This window comes from Neolamprologus brichardi, chromosome 3 (genome assembly GCF_056152115.1).
Source record: "Neolamprologus brichardi isolate AB-2024 chromosome 3, ASM5615211v1, whole genome shotgun sequence".
Lineage (NCBI taxonomy): Eukaryota > Metazoa > Chordata > Actinopteri > Cichliformes > Cichlidae > Neolamprologus > Neolamprologus brichardi.
This window is the reverse complement of record NC_142106.1, coordinates 29,248,892-29,266,914: the sequence shown is the minus strand read 5'-3', so window position 1 is coordinate 29,266,914 and position 18,023 is coordinate 29,248,892. Positions and strand designations below refer to the sequence as shown.

Here is an 18,023-nt window from a genome sequence, read left to right as displayed (position 1 = left end):
ATAAAGTTGGCTACTTTGCGGATTTAACTTATCACAGGTTATTTTTATAATGTAACACCCGCGATATACGAGGGACCAGTGTAACAGAAATAAATTCCACTTTCCTGAAGAATAGAAATAAAAATATTAAAACATCCCTAAGGGCAATAAAATACAGCTTAACTTTTTCTTTCTTCCTGCATCATGATCTTTTTGTGTGATGTAGTTATTTATTATCTTTATCTCTGCGTTGCAGCACTTTGGATTATTATATGTAAATGTACTGTGTGCGCAGTGTTTTGTTAGCTTCTTTTGGCTAAAACCCAGATAACAACTTAGGTAGCAGAAGCGAAGCACAAGTCAAGTCACAGTACAAGAACAAAAGCAAACGACTCACTGCAGAGACACATCATGAGCCTGACTGTATTTTTGACACACTTTCCTCAGCATGGAGGGGACAAGTAACTTTTAAATAGACATTACTCCAAAAATAAGATTTTTTTGTCATTCAAAATCCTAAGCTGTGACCTGTTTTTTAAAATCAGCTGAGTTAATTTCAAGAGCTATTTCCTTATAAAAAAAAAATCTTGGTTCTCTAAGCTTTATTAATCTTATAAATACAAGCAAGATTTTTGGTTATATAGGGTTGTCAAAACATCAAACCAGGTACACATGACACTACACAAGGAACACAAGGGAGGCATTCAGACAAAACCTAAAGGCTGGGAAATCACAGCGGTCCTAAAGAATAAGTAAGGAACATGAAAACATGACAAAAGACAAAACTATGAAAACCCCACAAAATCCCAGAACACTGAATGAACAAAACTTGAACACGGAGTCACCCGACTCCAGACCATGACAGAAATATGTTTGTTGGGTATGTAATTGTGGTGTGAATAAGGCACGGCGGGACCAAAGATCATAATCTAGAGCCATTTTATTGATTTAACATCACACCACAATACACACAAACCCTGAGTTCCCGTGTTTTTTACTAGGCGGGCGTGATTAAGGATGCCGTGCAGGGAGCACCTGCACGGCATCCTTAATCACGCCCCACCACAGTAATACATTACAAGTAAAAGGAATCTAGAAACAATTAGGATTTACAATAAATCTATTTTGTAAAAACATACAAAATAGATTTATTGCATTACAATGTTCATGCAAAATTTTGCTGAGACAGGGCCATCCTTTATATATAATATGTCCACTATGTCCAAAACACGCATTCAGAAGTTGCAGTAACATCAGAGGGAGCTTTTTTATTTCAAACCAAAATTTAAAAATGGGAAAATTGTGGGAAAGCATTAAACAGAAATGATTCACATGTACATGTATATACATATTACCCGCCCAGTTTAATAGTTTCTGATGATAAAGGACCGTTGAATGTGCTTAACATGCGTTTTGTTTACTACTGATTTCTTGTGTAAAGTAGACACGGTGGTCTGGCATGTCTATACTTTGCTGTGATACTGGGTTGATACATTTTTGATCTGAAATCTGATAATTGATCAGAGATGTCAGGAAGCAGATGTAATGAGTTAATCTGATCTGATTTTTTCATCTATTCATTTTTTTTTCCAGTGACAAAGACAAGGAGGATTGTCCTGCTGGGAAAAACTGGAACTGGGAAAAGCAGTCTGGCTAATACCATATTTGGCGAGACCAGATTGAAGATTAATCATTTTAATAACTCAAACGCATGTTTGTCTCAGAGCGAGACCAAGACTGTTGATGGAAGAAGCCTAACTTTAATCGACACTCCTGGTTTCTTTGACCCAAGCAGGTCTGAGAAGTTGGAGCACGAGATGTTGAGCTGTATTACAGAGTGTGCTCCAGGTCCTCATGCTTTTCTTATTGTGCTCAAAGCAGAGAAATTCACAGAGCACGAAAAGGCTGTCATCGCACAATTATGTGAACATTTCTCTGAAGATGTTCTTAAATATGCTGCAGTTGTTTTTACTCATGGTGACCAGCTCCCTGAAGGAATGAAGATCAAGGATTTTGTTAATGAAAGTCAGAAAAGGAAGCACTGAAAACAGGAACATGCTTTACATAACATAATGCAAAACAAGCTAAAAAGAGAACGAGAGGGAAAAAAAAGAAAAGGATTCATTCATCCAGTTTCTTCCGCTTATCCAAATCAGGGTTATAGTAAGGCTGGAGCCTATCCCAGCTGTCATAGGGCAACAGACTACGTGATCTGTAGTGAGCATAGGGAGCAGGTGAAAGGCAACCTATGTAATGGAGAGAAGAGATGTATATAGTAGAATCAAAAAATAGCTGTGTGAATGATAGGGAGACAGATATAATGGTAAATTTTCAAGGACTAACGCTGGTGATAGACTTAAAGATGATAAGATTTACATTAGCAGTGACCAAGATGGAGACATAGTTAGAGAGGCATGTGCAGAGGAGGGATCACATCATCACATACAAGGTCTTGAACAATAGGGCCCCATCTCATCTTAAAGACCATATAGTACTGTATTAGCAGTACTATTAGAGCAATTCGCTCTCACACGTCTCAGGATCAGTGGTTATCTTGGCTATTTGTTGCTTCAATTCTTGTTCAGCTTGTGCTTGTTATTGTTATGCATGAGACAGCATGACCGTCTCACTAATTTCCCTCAAATGTAGCTTCTAGTTCATATTTAGCCCGCAGATTGAGATTGATTGTGACACTTGGAGTGGGTGTAAAATTGATTTAGTTAATAGAGCTTAAATGTGTTTTGAGCCCTGAAAATGTTATATTTTTTCAGAAAAAATTAATAGTGCTACATTTATTTTAAAAAAGCAGCTGATTTCAAAGACATTGGATTTAATCCACTGATTGATTGTTTAATCTGCAGTTATGCATTAATGATGAAGCATTACATGTGCATGTACCAGTAAACTGTCAAGAGGGAATAAAGGCATCAGTTTCTCCCATTTTTCAAACTTAACTTGATTAAAACTCCCTTCCTTGTTCAAAACTTCTTTAACTAGGATGAGAAACAGAAACATTTTACCAGTCCCTTATTCAAACTCTGAATTGTCCTGTTGTTAAAGCACTGAGAGGATTTACTAAGCTGTTCAACACTATGTCAGAATCAGAATACTTTAATAATCCCTAAAGAAATGATGTCTCAGTTCATTGTGCAGTCACAATTATCAAAGTATCTGCTTCAAACTATTTTTTTTCATAAATATCTTGTTTTTATATTATATGTGGCTTTTGATTTTCAGCCCTGTTACTACTTATAAAATAAACAAAACAATTGACACAGGTTAATGTGATGACCCGCTCTGATACATAAAATGTGAACAGTTACATAACGACATGCTGTGGGTTTGAATCGATTTGCAATCCCACAGCAAAAAATATTTATGAGCATGAGGTGTTGCTCATTGTTTTGTGTAGTTACAGTGTCAGTTAACAAGTCCAATTGGTGACAAACGAAAGCACAGCCAAAGTGCAGCAAGAGAGCAGGTGGAAAAACACACAGCAAGGACATCGTGAGGTCCCGGTGACAAGTGTGATTTCTTTTTGAGAACATGGACGGTCAGTCAAGCTTACTTTATATCAAATACAATTAAAGGGTACAAATATGCATTTAAAGGAAATGTTTTATTAGCTTCTGATTAATTGAAAAACCTGAATGAATCAATTCATTGTTACAAAAATCCCTTGAGAGGGGCAGACTTGGTATTGGGGACACCTGGATGTTTTCAGTAGTCTGAGGGTCTTTTTGTTGCTGTGAACAGTCAGTGTGATGTGGTGTAGAAACCACGTATGTGTACTCTCTCTTTCTCTGTTGAGTCTCCATGATGCACAAGAGTGCATGACAAAGACCCATGTAACTCAATGCATGCAGCCTCTCTCAGCAATCTGGTGTTTTGGATTGGGCAGTCTGACAAAGATGTGATAAGAAATTACCAAACCTTCAAATTCCATCTCTTTAGAATTTTGTGTTGGGGTCTTTTCAGCATAGTGTGGCTTCTGCAACAGCAATTTCAGTGCCTGTGCAGTGGAGTTCAAAGCTAATATGTCTGAAAAACGAACAGAACAGAGGGTGACTTTGACTTTGGACATTGGAGTTGTGATCCTTCATGGTGATGAAAAATACTGAGCTGGCATGTAAAAGGGCATTTATTCTTCCAGGACCTGAAACTGCGTAAAGCACCCCTCCAACAGCCAAACCCATCTGTTCTCTGATTGGATTGTTAAATTTGTGATTGACCAATCAGCTGAAAGGAAGAAAAACTGGGTCAAAATTTGTACTTGTAAGCCAGGGAAGCTGAGGCCAGAGTTTTACACGTAGTTCTTTGCTTTGTATCTGTAAGCAGACCTTAACCAAAAAATTTGTAACTCGTGTAAATATTTTTTACAAACACAAATCTGTTTTACACACACACAAATTCTCATCTGTAGATGCACAAACATAACATATTTTGGTTTACACGGTTACAAAACTCGGTTCACAAATAAGCATTTGATTTACAAATACAAAATATTTATGACCACAATTTGAGCCCATACTCATTACTGTTTTTAGTGATGGACCTACACAAATTCAGCTGCATACACTTTGACCATATGTGACACAGACACCCTGCATATCATCTGTTCACACCATCGGTCGCAAAGTACAAACATAAAGTTTTGTCAATCAGGCACATCCAGTTCAATTCATCCCTTGAACTGATTTAAGTGTTCTGTTATACAAGAATGTTACTGGATGTGATTACAATCCCTCATTTGAGTCTCTCAGTTGCTGAAACCTGTTTCTACTGCAACAATTCTGTTGAAAACAGTTTGTGCTACATTTAACATGCATGACCTATGTTCATTGTTTGTTTTTATTACAATTAAGAAACTGCACCTGTCCTATTAGTAAATTACCCACAGCTATATTATCTCTTATTACGAGACCTTGCTTTAACGTCCTGAGACCTGGCATCCACATATGTGGACATCATATTTTGGGTTGTCTAGACCAAAATACAAAATTTTGCTCTACAAGGGCCTGTTGTCCACTTACGAGGACATTATACTGGCAATGATCTATCAAAATTTAAAACGAATGTCCTCATATGTGGATCTCATTTTTCTCAGAAACAAAAATCAGGTAAAAAAAAAAAAAAAATCTGGTAATTCTTTGTTTTTACATTCATCAGGTTGCAATCAGCCCAAATATCAAAGAGAAATTAAAAATGCATGCCATGAAGGAGTTCGAGTCTTAGGAGGTTAAATTCTAAACAAAAAAACTCTCCTAGTCACTTTAAAGTCACCCACAACCTTGTTCTGCATTACAACTCTGAACTTCTGCATAACACACCCAATTGCACCCTCAGGCAGGGGAGTAATTTCCAGGGAGGTTAGGGGGGTTATGACCCCCCCCAATAATCAGACCCAACCGATAAAATTATGAATTATCTTGCATAAATAGGCTGTTGATGTTCTTTACTCATTTCTGTTATTACCCGCAAAATAGCTGCATATTTAATCATCTGGGAATTTACCCAGATTTATTTATTTAGACAGAGATCTTGACACCCACTTCAATATTGATCTTGGTCTCTAACTTCAAATCCCATCTTAAAACACGTCTCTTTAAACGATCAACTCTCGTTGATAATTTCTTGTTTCTTGTTACAGTGTTTTAACTCTCCCATGTAAGGTGACGTTTCTTGTTTTGAAAGGTGCCTAAAATAAAATGTAGTATTTTTGGTATTGTTATTATTATTGTGGTAGTGGTAGTCGTGTTAGTATTACTATTAGAAGTAGTTTGATTAATGAACAAACACATGCAAAATTAATACATTTCCCATCATCATCTCATCACTTATTTGTAGTCAACAATTTAAGGCCAGTAGGTTGGGCATAAGTGGTAAATATCATGAACATACTTGCTCAAAATGCCCAGGTTATGGTTATTCAGCAGCAAACCAACAAGAAATGTTGAAATTGATCTTTACTTTCCTTCATTTACACAGAGTATTTTTGTCTTCTAGCACTGACTTCAAAGAGGATTGTTCTACTCGGAAAAACTGGGGCTGGGAAAAGCAGCCTGGCCAACACCATACTGGGAGAGAATGTCTTCAACGTATGCCATGCACCCGTTTCTGAAAGAAGTCTGCCCCGTTTGGTAATAAAGTCTGTAAATGTAAAAAATATCAGTTTTATTGACACTCGTAGTATTTTTGACACAGGCATGTCTGAGCAATTACTCAGGGATGAGATAGTGAGGTGCATGACAGAGTGCGCTCCTGGACCTCATGCTTTTCTCATCGTCCTTAAAGTGGAGAAATTTACACAGCAGGAGCAAGATGTAATCAAAAAAATATGTCAAGATTTCTCTGAAGATGCTATGAAATACGCTGCCGTTGTCTTCACTCATGGCGACCAGCTCCCAGAGGGAATGAGAATCGAGGAATTCATCAGTCATAACAAAGAGCTCAGCAATCTGGTGGAGAAGTGTGGAGGCAGATGCCATGTTGTTGATAATAAATACTGGAAAAACAACAAAGAAGATGACTACAGGAGCAATCGGTTCCAAGTAGCAGAGATACTCAGGACAATAGACAAAATAAGTGAGGCAAACAATGGAAGCTGCTACACCAATGAGATGCTACAGACGATAGAAAGTGAACTACAGAAAGAGGAAGAGCTTATTAGAAAGTCATCAGCAAACATGTCGGTTGAACATATTGCAATCGAAGCTAAAAAGGGTGTGATGAACAAGCTGCTGATTATATTTGCAGGTACAGCAACAGGCGTATTGGTTGGAGCCTTTCTTGGTGTGGCAAAGATGGTCACATCAACTTTTTTGAATCTGCAGGAGCACAAAGATGCAACAGTATCACTGGCTGCACAGAAAGGGTTAGTAGAGGGAGGTCGGTTAGGATATGCTGCAGCTGAACAATCAGAAAGTGCATCGGAAGCCATTCAGAAAGCTGCTAAAGCTGTCCTCGAATATACTGTTAAATGATGGTTAGGATCATGACAACGACAGAGAGTGGACAGCAAAGAGAGCAGAGAAAGGAATGTTGTTTTCTGAGGTCTTGTATGATTACTTTATAAGTAGATATAGTGGCAGTAGAGGAACTGTTGAGATATTTATTCAAGGAAAAGTAGTGCTGGCCAAACATTACTTTTCCTTGAATAAATGCTAAAAATGCTACTTTTACTTGTAACAAACTAAGTGTTTGTTACTTGTAGATTTTAAGAAGTAGGGGTGAATGCTTTGATTTAAACTTGATTATGTCACATTATAATTCAATGAATCACGTACACATTATATGGAAATGTATATATCCTTTTTCCTTTTTCCTTTTTTTTAGTAGTGCTTACAGAAATAAAAACTATTGATGAAACTTTGTAGTTTCTTACAGTGAACAACATTAATTCTACCTGGGAGCTGGTCATATTATGTATATTGGTTATATTATATTATTATATTATTGGTATATGATAATGTAAACCTGACAGGACCCGCTTGTTGTTTGGCTTTTTATTTTTATGTTTCACACACACACACACACTTTGCTTGTGGCACTATCCAATGTTTGCTGCCCTGGCTCCGGTGCTCCTCCAGCAGCAGCCGTTTGTCTTCAGCCCCAGCCGCTACTGAAATAGGGACGACATGATTAGAAGATGTTCAGAAGGAGAGGCTGTGCCATTTTAGAAAATATACAAAATGCTGAAATGTTTCATTTAAAACATAAAACAAAAACCTTGAAAATGTTAAAGGTAGCCTGATGAAAACTTTGAATATATAGATTCATTGCTATTTCCATCTGGGAGTCCACACTGCATATACTGAAGTTAGGTTTTAGAAATGCTCGATGGTGACATGAGAAATGTTAACGTTGGCAACACTAACGTCTAGTTTATGTAGTAAAGTAAATGCATCACAGAAGAACATTTATTTGTTCAAATAAATTACAATGGATTTGCATAAGGTTGATGGATAATCCAAGAAAAAAGGTCCATGAGATGCTTCACATCGTCTAAGCAAGACTTGAACTTCAAATGTTAAAGTTTACTTCCTGTCTATGTCATAATTGTATTTTCATTACCTGAGCTAATATGGATGTTGTAAAAGGACACTGACTGAAAAAGAAGTACATCTGGGTAAATTGTGCTGTAACTTCACATATTGTGAAGTTTTATGTCTTTTCTTTGAGAAAAGAAAAACAGAGAAGTCATAAACTCCTTGATATTATGTAAATAAATCCAAAATGTTAACTGAGTCATCTGATTCATTCTGATTTATTCTAAACTGGAAAATTATTTTCTGTCCACCATTTTTGTGATTAACAGTCTCACTTCCAAGTGACTGTTGTTATTTTATTTATCAAAGATACATGATTACAAATACATACAATTAACACATTTTCTATAAGGCATACAATAGTGATAGATTTTTTTTAAAAATCACACATACGTTCAAAACATAAGAATAACATTTTTCTAAAAATCATGTTCTTTGGTGCTTAAAATCACATCACATTTCACATTTTAAAAGCATAATATACAATTTTAGAGCACTTACACACCTCTACTTTCCTTTTCACTCTCAAATACAGTATGTCACGATTATCTAAGATCTGTCATCAAATGTCGACCGCTTCTTGTAAGTCACAGTCTTTTATGTGTCGCTGCTTTCCTGAGGTGTGCTGGATCAGATCCAAAGGCAGAGTCTTCTTTAGTGGCGGTAAAAAAAGGCTCTTTGTCAGTTTATCAAAAAATCTCTTACAGAGTGATGTTTGGGCCACAGCAACACTGATCACTGCTGGTACAAGGTGATGATAAAACAGGTGCAGAAAAGCTGGTCAGGAGTTGTGTTTTTTTCTCTCCAAAATCTGCAAAGATTTCTAAACCTCTGTGTGATTCACTCAGAAGGGCTTAAAGTTGGCTCATTGGTCAGGTTAAAAACCGTCCCTCACAGTCTCACTGGCCAATGTTTAATGTTTAGCTCTCTTATTTACTACAAGTGTCATAAGTTTCCTCATTGGTAAAGGGTAGGGCCATCTCTATTTTAAATGGCTTCACTGATGTTCAGGGTGGAGTCCTTGGTCGGGGCTCAAATGGTCAATTCAGCGTTTTGTTATTTGGTCCAGACTTGTTGCTGTGCGAATATGCACCTGTCGCTCTCAGAGACTTGCTCTGGTAAAGCTGCCTCACATGAAGCTGGAGCATGCGTGAGTCTCACCCTGATTGTGATTATGTTTTCCTTTTTTTAGATAAAACCAATAAAATGAGTTAAAGACTTCAAACGGGGCCAGCCTCCAGCTCCCCCCAACATCACTGTCACAAAAGCACCTGTTTAATTACACTAACCTTTTTGTTATCATTTAGCACAAACATGCAGACACACCTAAAAACTGCTGACATTTTTGTCTAAAAAGTAAGGTAAAAGTAAGTAAACTTTGGCCTTGCTCTATAATATAAAAATGCACATGGCAGCTCAAATGCAGGGAGAAAAAAAGTAGACATGAGACAAAACACAGGATTTCACCTTTATAGCCTATTTGTAGTCTATTCTACTCTATTTCCACGATACCAGGACCCTTAATGTTTCACCTAAATTTTATGCAACAATTGTCTCTGCTATAAGTTCCCTCGGTGCTCTTCCTATGGGAAGAGTCAAAATATTTGGTTTGTCCATTCATGCACAGTTTTCTAAGCCAGATATATCATTTGGCTCTCTGCTAGCCAAATGATACGTCTCTGCTAGCATCAGTATTATTGAACTCGACTCCTGGCAGAGACCAGTGCCATCTTCTGTTTTCTTGTCCAGGGATGCTGTACAGTCCAACCCAGGCATTGTCAGAATTATCTGCAGAGTCTCACAGTCTTAAAGTCTCTCCACATCTGCATTGTTAAATAGTGTTGCCAGGTCCGTGTGTTTGTGCTTCATCCCATTTTTTTTTCTCTTCAATTAAGTGGTACTTGTAGAGTGAACACGTGAAGACGCAATACTGACCTAAAAACAGTGGCAATAAATAAATAAATATTAATTCAATTCAATTCAATTCAATTTTATTTATATAGCGCCAAATTACAACAGCAGTTGCCTCAAGGCGCTTTATATTGCACAGTAGACCGTACAATAATAGATACAGAGAAAAGCTATTACTCCTTGTGGTTTGTTTGTACAGCTTAAAAACTATTCAACTGAAACTAATTCAAACAATTCATCATAAAAGAAAATGGTTAATACAGAAAATCAGTTACACTGTTCCTCTCATTTATATAAGGCTCCGAAGACAATTATTTCACCATTACTGCCATTTAACAGGTGCATCAGTCCAGAATCACTCTTATTGCTTTAAGCTAATAGTACTGCTGTATGATTGATAAGATCATCCACTTACCCAGAAGAGCAGAAACAGATTCTTCTGCATCTTTGTTCTGCTAGCTAAAACATTTCTAATGTGAAGTCAACAAAAAATTCCTAAAGTAATATATGTGTCTGTGTGTGTATGTATAAAAAAAGGTGAATGATTGTAGCACTGTAGAATTTTTACTTGAATATCTGAAAGACTCCCTTCATTTTAGCCAAACATTTCTGGATTTTTAGATATTACATTATGACTCTAATTATGATGGCAAATCATTTTATTTGCTAAATCTGACAAAATGACAAAGTGTCATCATAATTGGATTTTAGATTGTATTTCAGGTCAAATATAAATCATGTTAAACTTGACTTACATTTCCTAGTCCTTCTTCTGTGTGATTTTTCTGTTGCAAGTGAAAATGAATTACCCAGCTCAACAAAGGCTCTCTTGTAGCTGCCTTGGTTTTGAATATGAAAATGAATGTAACTGATCAAAGTCAGAAAAAGATGCAAAAGCAGCTGAACAGAGAATGAGAGAAAAAAAAGAAAAGTATTCATCCATCCAGTTTATTCTGCTTATCCAAATCAGGGTTATAGTGAGGCTGGAGCCTGCCCAGCTGTCATATGGCACAGGGACAGTTCACCAAACTCTCATGGGGTAAAAACAAGTCAGCTATTTAACTAAAAAGACATTCATTAAGTTAGGTGTAATTATTCATTATCCCAGCAGTAACTGAATCTATTTATAGTGTGCACATTTCAGTACATTTCAGTGTGAACTGTAGTGAGTGTAGGGAGTAACTATGTACAGTAGAATTATAGAATACCTGTGTGAACGAGAGGGAGACAGATGTAATGATCACGTAGCCCTGGTAGAGTTGCAGATGATAACATTTTTATTAGCAGTGACCAAGTTTGACAAAGATGGAAACAAAATTAGAAAGACATGGCTAAATAATCCTAAATAATCAGGTCCCATCTTATCTTAAAGACCATATAGTACCAAATCACCCCATTAGAGCACTCCGCTCTCAGGGTGCTCATACTCATACAATACTTAAAACATTCATTTTTGCAAAAGCATATAGTTAGGGCACGATCAGGTGACCTGAATCCTCCCGTATACACTACAATTGTCGGATGGCTGTGTCTGTGACGCAGCATTTTGAGTTTATTTTGTATTTTTGATATATTGGAATAATGTTATAATAATAATAATAAAGTTATATAGTTATGCCTGTGCCCTCATTTCCTTTTTCTCCCTGTTAAAATTGAGTTTTTTCTTCTCACTGATGCCCAAACACTTGCTCAAAGAGTGAGAGTGTTGGTGTAACAGAGGATGAAGCAAGGGTTAGGGTGAGATGGAAGCAGATGATCAACTGAGGCGAACCCTAAAGGAAACAGCTGCTTGAAGATTTCAAATACGTAACACACACCTTTTATGTATATATAGTAAAACTTTTCATTATAGTATTCTAGAACAGTATAAAAAGTATAAACTCTCTTTTGCTTATGTCATATTTGCTACAGACATATTTAACTTTGGGTTATAACAATATGCTCGCCAAGATTTTTATATAAAAATGAAAAGAAAAATTGTGTTTTTGTTATTAATTTATTTAAATAAATAACATTTAAATATGCACAATAGTTTTCTCATGCTGTTGCCAGGTGTGGGGAAAAAAAAGAAAAACACACTATGAGGTAAGCTCATCACTTTAGTTTGCTGCTGAGAAACAAGTCCAACAAGTACAGAAACGACCGAACGGCGCAGTCACAACGTCCACAGGATCTGAGTAATCGTGTGTCTCTGCACTGATTTAGCTTTCAAAAACATGGACGGTAAGTCGCAGTTATTATAATGTTTTCTGCATTAATGATTAACAGAAATGTGGAATCACAAAGGAAGAAAGTTCTCTGAAAGTGATTGTTTTTCTCAGTCAACATGATCTACTCCACTGAATACCTAAAGTAGTTATGTAAATGTTATCTAATATATTCAAGACTCTAAATCTGTATTTTATAACAGAATAATACAGAGTGTATGCTTGATAGAGTTAATAATTCTAAATGATTTAGTTGTAGCCACCATCTGAACAGCTAAGTCTAAACTTTGATCAACAATCAGAGAAATTACATTTTTCTACTCCTCCATATTTACTTGTAAGCCAGTACTGACTGGCTTGTAAACAGCATGCAGTTTTACTTGCACTTCAATTTACTGTTTATTTCTTGCACTGTTTTTGACAAAGTAATAGATAAATAACTGACACCGAATCATTACTGTTTTATAGAGTCAAAAAGAAGGATTGTGGTCCTGGGAAAAACTGGAGCTGGAAAGAGCAGTATTGCCAACACCCTGTGTGGAGAGCCTGTGTTTAAAGTAAATCATACCCCCAATTCTGGAACAAGTGAATGTCAGTCAGAGGACATGAATATCGGTGGAAGAACCATATTATTTATTGACACTCCTGGATTTTTTGACACAGAAAAATCTGAGAAGAAGATGAAGTCTGAAATAGTGAGGTGTATCACAGAATGTGCTCCTGGTCCTCATGTTTTTCTCATTGTTCTTAAAGTGGAGAAATACACAGAGCAAGAAAAGGGTGTGATAGAAAAAATGAACCAATATTTCTCAGATGAAGCACTTAGATTTACTATAATAATCTTTACTCATGGTGACCAGCTTCCTGAGGGAATGAAGATCGAAGAGTTTGTGAATGAAAGTGAAGCTCTGGGCGATCTGATCAAGAAGTGTGGGAGCCGCTGCCACGTCATTGATAACAAATACTGGAAAAACAATCAAGAAGATGAATACAGGAACAACCAGTATCAGGTGGCAGAATTACTCAAAACCATTGACAAGATTATTGAGGCAAACAAAGGAGGCTACTTTACCAATGAGATGCTGCAAGAAGTGAAGAGAGATATACAACAAGAGGAAGGTCGCATCAAACAGTCATCTCCAGATATTAAAGAAGAGGAAACTGCAACAAAGGCAAAACAATCTGTGTTTAAAAATCTGTTGTCAAACGTTGCAGGAGTTACAACAGGGGATCTGTTAGGTGCATTCCTTGGTGGTACGATACAATTAGGGAAAGAAGACAGCACTGTAGGTTTAGTAGGAGTAGGAGTAGCATTGGGAATAGCAGCTGCAGCAAAAGTAGCTAAAAACAATGCACCAACATCATCTAGCACAGTTCCTGCTGCATCTGCAGAGCCAGCAGCCAAATAAAACCAGGAGTACCACGTTTCACGGACATGAAACTGGTGCACAGTGATGAAGCAAAGAAAGGAGACTACAACACTACAGCACACTTTGTTTATTTTTTTAAATGTAAAAACAGGTTAGAAATTAAATATCAGAATTTTTCAATCATCAAAGCTCTCAAAAAAGTACCTTTACAATCCACAGATGTACAGGATCAGCATATACTGCTAGGAAACTGGGCACAACTACTCACATTCACCTTTATAAGTTGCCATCATGGAGTCTTTATTAAAATTATAGAATGAGACATTTTGGAATCCTTTTGTTCCTCATGATTTGATTTCTGTATTTGCACGGTACAAAATGTCTTACTTAAGAGTTTTTGTTGAATACTTACTCTTAACATATAAATGAAGTAGCTTTTTTTTAATAATATGTAAGAATGTGATTTTTTTCCCCTCGTCATATGCTATAAAACCCTTTATGTTGCAGTTTATATTTCAGAATTTACCCATGAATATGTCCATTACTCCAGCTTAAAAAAATCTCTGGGTGTTACAATAACAGATCTATAACTTTCAAATAACTGTTGCTTCTTTTTCTTGATGTTTTCTTTGCTACAAGTCTTCACTAATAAAGCAGCTAATTATTCCACATGTAACCAAGTTTCTTCAACTTCTTGACAATTTTCTTGACAATTATTAGCTAGATGGCCTCATGTTAATGATAACTTTTACTTTCAGTTACTTTCATTTTGATTAAATAATTCAGCTGAACTTGTTAAACCTCCTCAGCAGGTTTAGCCAAACATGTTCAAGAGGCAGTGACATCTTAAACAATGACTTTCATTTTTACTTAATTTAGGTTCCGCTGACTTTACTTCAGTTGAACCAGCTGATAAAGTTTAACAGGATCAGCCAAATCTACCACAGCCATTTTTAAACCAGAGCAGTAATGGAAACTGCTGGGATGAGTGGACAGACCACTGACAGATTTGATCTTCGACAAACTTTATTGTAATGTCAGTTTTAATGTTTTTAAGTGTTGCTCATGTTTCCAGACTGTATAAAAGTTACTGACTGACAAATGCAGCAACAAATGAGACTAAATAAATTAAAAGAAAATGCAGACGTTTGTATTTTGTTAACATAAATCCAAACTTTGAATAAGTTATATGTATTTCACAGAACAAAGAAGCTATGGAGTTAGTAGTGTAGGGTAAGGGTTTAAAGGCCAATATAAGAAGTATTCATATATTCAAGCAGAAATCAATTCCACTTTTCTGTACAACAGAAATAAAAATATTTTAAAAAAAGAAATCCGTAAGGTCAATGAAATACAGCTTAACTTTTTCTTTCTTCTTGTATCGTGTTTTTGGGTCATGCACCTAGTTATTATCTTTATCTCTGTGTTGCAGTACTGTGGATTATTATATGTAAACGTACACTGTGCGCAGTGTTTTGTTCACTCATTCTGGCTAAAACCCAGAGAACAAGTTAGACAGGTAGCAGAAGCGAAGCATAAGGTAAGTCACAGTACGAGAACAAAAGCAAACGACTCACTGCAGAGACACATCGTGAACCAGACTATATTTTTGACAGACTTCTATTTTCTGGAGAGCATGGAGGGTAAGTGACTATTAAATAGACATTACTCCAAAGTATGAGTGTTTATCACTCTAGTAATCAAAATCCTAAACTGTGACCTATATTTTTAATTAACTGAGTTAATCTCAAGAACTATTTTGCTATGAAAAAGTGTTTAACAGTATTGCTGCTCTAAGCCTTATCAATCTTATAAATACAAGCAAGATTTCTGGGTTATCAACGCTTGTTTGTTGACACATGGCTTGCAGTTTAGTACTGCAGTAAGATATTTCATGCTTTTCTTTGAAAATCTCAAACATGCCTTAAATTTACTTTATTTGCACTTGCATCTGTTTGGTTGAAGTCTCTATATGCAGCGTAATCACAAGGACCAATAAATGACACTGATGAATGATTAGCTAAAAGATTTCAGACACTCTTATGCTGGAGATGTCAGTGATATTTTCCTTCAAATCAACCAGAATGATACTGGGTTTGAAGCACATTTCTTTGTGTGTAATTTAAAGCAAAAAGCAAAAAACAAACAAACAAACAATACAAATCACCCCTTTTAATTTATTAACTGATAAAAATGTTTGTTGGTAAAGCGAGTCCAGAAAGAGTTGGGATTTATAACTAATCTATTTTGTCAAAACATATATGTGACATTGTTCATGCAAAATCTTGCAGACACAGGGGCATCCTTTAAGGAGATAGGGTACATACAGACACATATATCCCCCATGTCTGTTTAACACTTTGACTCTCCAAAGCGTGACAAAGACAAGCATGCAGAAGTTGCAGTAACACCAGAGGGAGCTTTTTTATTTCAAGCCAACACGAAAATAATTGTGGGAAAGCATTAAACAAAAATAATTAACATATTTGCATGTATATACATATTAAGCTTAATAGTTTGTGACTGTTAAGGACAATTGAATGTACTTATGCAGTTATGGTTTTTTGTGTATTACTGACTTCTTAGCTTAATATATCATCGCCCCCTGCTGGTCGCAAAAAATTCTTCATACATCTCCATTTCACGTTTTGGAGAGGCATGGTGTGAAATAGACACGGTGGTCCGGCGTGTCTATTACACGTTTTGCTGTGATACTGGGTTGATAGATTTTTGATCTGAAATCTGATAATTGATCAGTGATGTCAGGAAGCAGATGATGTAATGAGTTAATCTGATTTTTTCATCTATTCATTTTTTCTTCCAGTGACAAAGACAAGGAGGATTGTCCTGCTGGGAAAAACTGGAACTGGGAAAAGCAGTCTGGCTAATACCATATTTGGCGAGACCAGATTGAAGATTAATCATTTTAATGACTCAAACGCATGTTTGTCTCAGAGCGAGACCAAGACTGTTGATGGAAGAAGCCTAACTTTAATCGACACTCCTGGTTTCTTTGACCCAAGCAGGTCTGAGAAGTTGGAGCATGAGATGTTGAGCTGTATTACAGAGTGTGCTCCAGGTCCTCATGTTTTTCTTATTGTGCTCAAAGCAGAGAAATTCACAGAGCACGAAAAGGCTGTCATCGCACAATTATGTGAACATTTCTCTGAAGATGTTCTTAAATATGCTGCAGTTGTTTTTACTCATGGTGACCAGCTCCCTGAAGGAATGAAGATCAAGGATTTTGTTAATGAAAGTGAAGCTCTGAGTGATCTGGTGGGGAAGTGTGGGAGTCGGTGCCACGTCATTGACAATAAATACTGGAAGAACAACCAGGAAGATGAATATAGAAGCAACAAGTTCCAGGTGGCAGAGCTGCTCAATAGCATAGAAGATATAGTGACAGAAAACAATGGAGGATACTACACTAATGAAAAGCTCCAAACATTGGAGACAGAAATTCAAAAAGAGGAAAATCGGGTTAGAAAGTCATCAGAAAATCTGTCACAGGAAGAGATCAGAAAGCAGGCTAAAGTTAACATCATTAAGAGACACATGGAAAATGCACAAAAATCATGGCTTAAATATTTTGTGGGTTTTGCTGTCATCACAGGATTATTTGCAATTGTCTCAGCTTTGTTGATCAAATCAAAGTTTGGAAAGGGATCTGTTCCATCTGTTCCCGTTCCATCTGTTCCATCTGTTCCATCTGTTCCTGTTCCATCTGTTCCTGTTCCATCTGTTCCATCTGTTCCTGTTCCATCTGTTCCATCTGTTCCCGTTCCATCTGTTCCATCTGTTCCTGTTCCATCTGGTCCATCTGTTCCTGTTCCATCTATTCCATCTGTTCCATCTGTTCCATCTGTTCCATCCATTCCTGTTCCATCTGTTCCATCTGCTTCTGCTCCATCTGTTCCTGTTCCATCTGTTCCATCTATTCCATCTGTTCCTGTTCCATCTGAATCAGTCCCCATTCCAGTCCCAGAACCTTTTGAAAAGGAAGTTGTGGGGGGTTTTGAGGCCATTTGGAATAGACTTCATGCTTTGTATGAGATAATATACAATCCATGGAATCCATTTGAATAAACACAGATCCACAGCCATATAATAAAACAGCCTAATCATTATACATATAAAGCTTACATAAAAATATTGTCATTTATCTGTGTGGGTAAACCATTGTATTAAAATAGTTTAATAATTTGGCCCATTTGGAATCTTTATGGAAAGCATAAAGATTTTATTCTGTTTTGCAAGTTCCTGAATATGTTGAGTAAATACAAAGTAGTGGTCATATATTAAAACATGTATGATAAAATATAAACATGTGTTCCTGGCAATTGCAACTTGATTATGAAATTGTTTGATCTTCTCAGGTGTGTGATGTTTTAAAGCTTTTATATGTAGAGGTACCAGCAGCTTCAGAGGACCTTTACATAATCATTTACATGTACTGTGCATCAATAAAACAACTTTTTAATTATGTGACTCCTTTTTTTTTCACGTGT

General features: G+C 36.5%; 3 protein-coding genes across 3 annotated transcripts; all 3 read left to right on the top strand.

Moving 5' to 3' along the window:
* The first annotated feature begins 3,525 nt into the window (after positions 1-3,525).
* On the top strand, positions 3,526-6,962 carry LOC148104149 (GTPase IMAP family member 7-like). Its single transcript, XM_087836050.1, has 2 exons — positions 3,526-3,580; positions 5,986-6,962. The coding sequence occupies exon 2, from the start codon at positions 6,186-6,188 to the stop codon at positions 6,960-6,962; it is 777 nt and encodes a 258-aa protein (XP_087692176.1). The 5' UTR covers positions 3,526-3,580; positions 5,986-6,185.
* A 5,138-nt stretch (positions 6,963-12,100) lies between these two features.
* LOC102799390 (GTPase IMAP family member 7-like) lies at positions 12,101-13,554 on the top strand. The gene is made up of 2 exons (XM_035915636.2): positions 12,101-12,161; positions 12,614-13,554. Exons 1-2 carry the CDS (start codon positions 12,155-12,157, stop codon positions 13,552-13,554), a joined length of 948 nt encoding a protein of 315 aa, XP_035771529.2. The 5' UTR covers positions 12,101-12,154.
* A 1,500-nt stretch (positions 13,555-15,054) lies between these two features.
* Positions 15,055-17,788, top strand: LOC102799101 (GTPase IMAP family member 7-like). Its single transcript, XM_006808399.3, has 2 exons — positions 15,055-15,158; positions 16,340-17,788. The coding sequence occupies exons 1-2, from the start codon at positions 15,152-15,154 to the stop codon at positions 17,599-17,601; spliced, it is 1,269 nt and encodes a 422-aa protein (XP_006808462.3). The 5' UTR covers positions 15,055-15,151; the 3' UTR covers positions 17,602-17,788.
* The last annotated feature ends 235 nt before the right edge of the window (positions 17,789-18,023 follow it).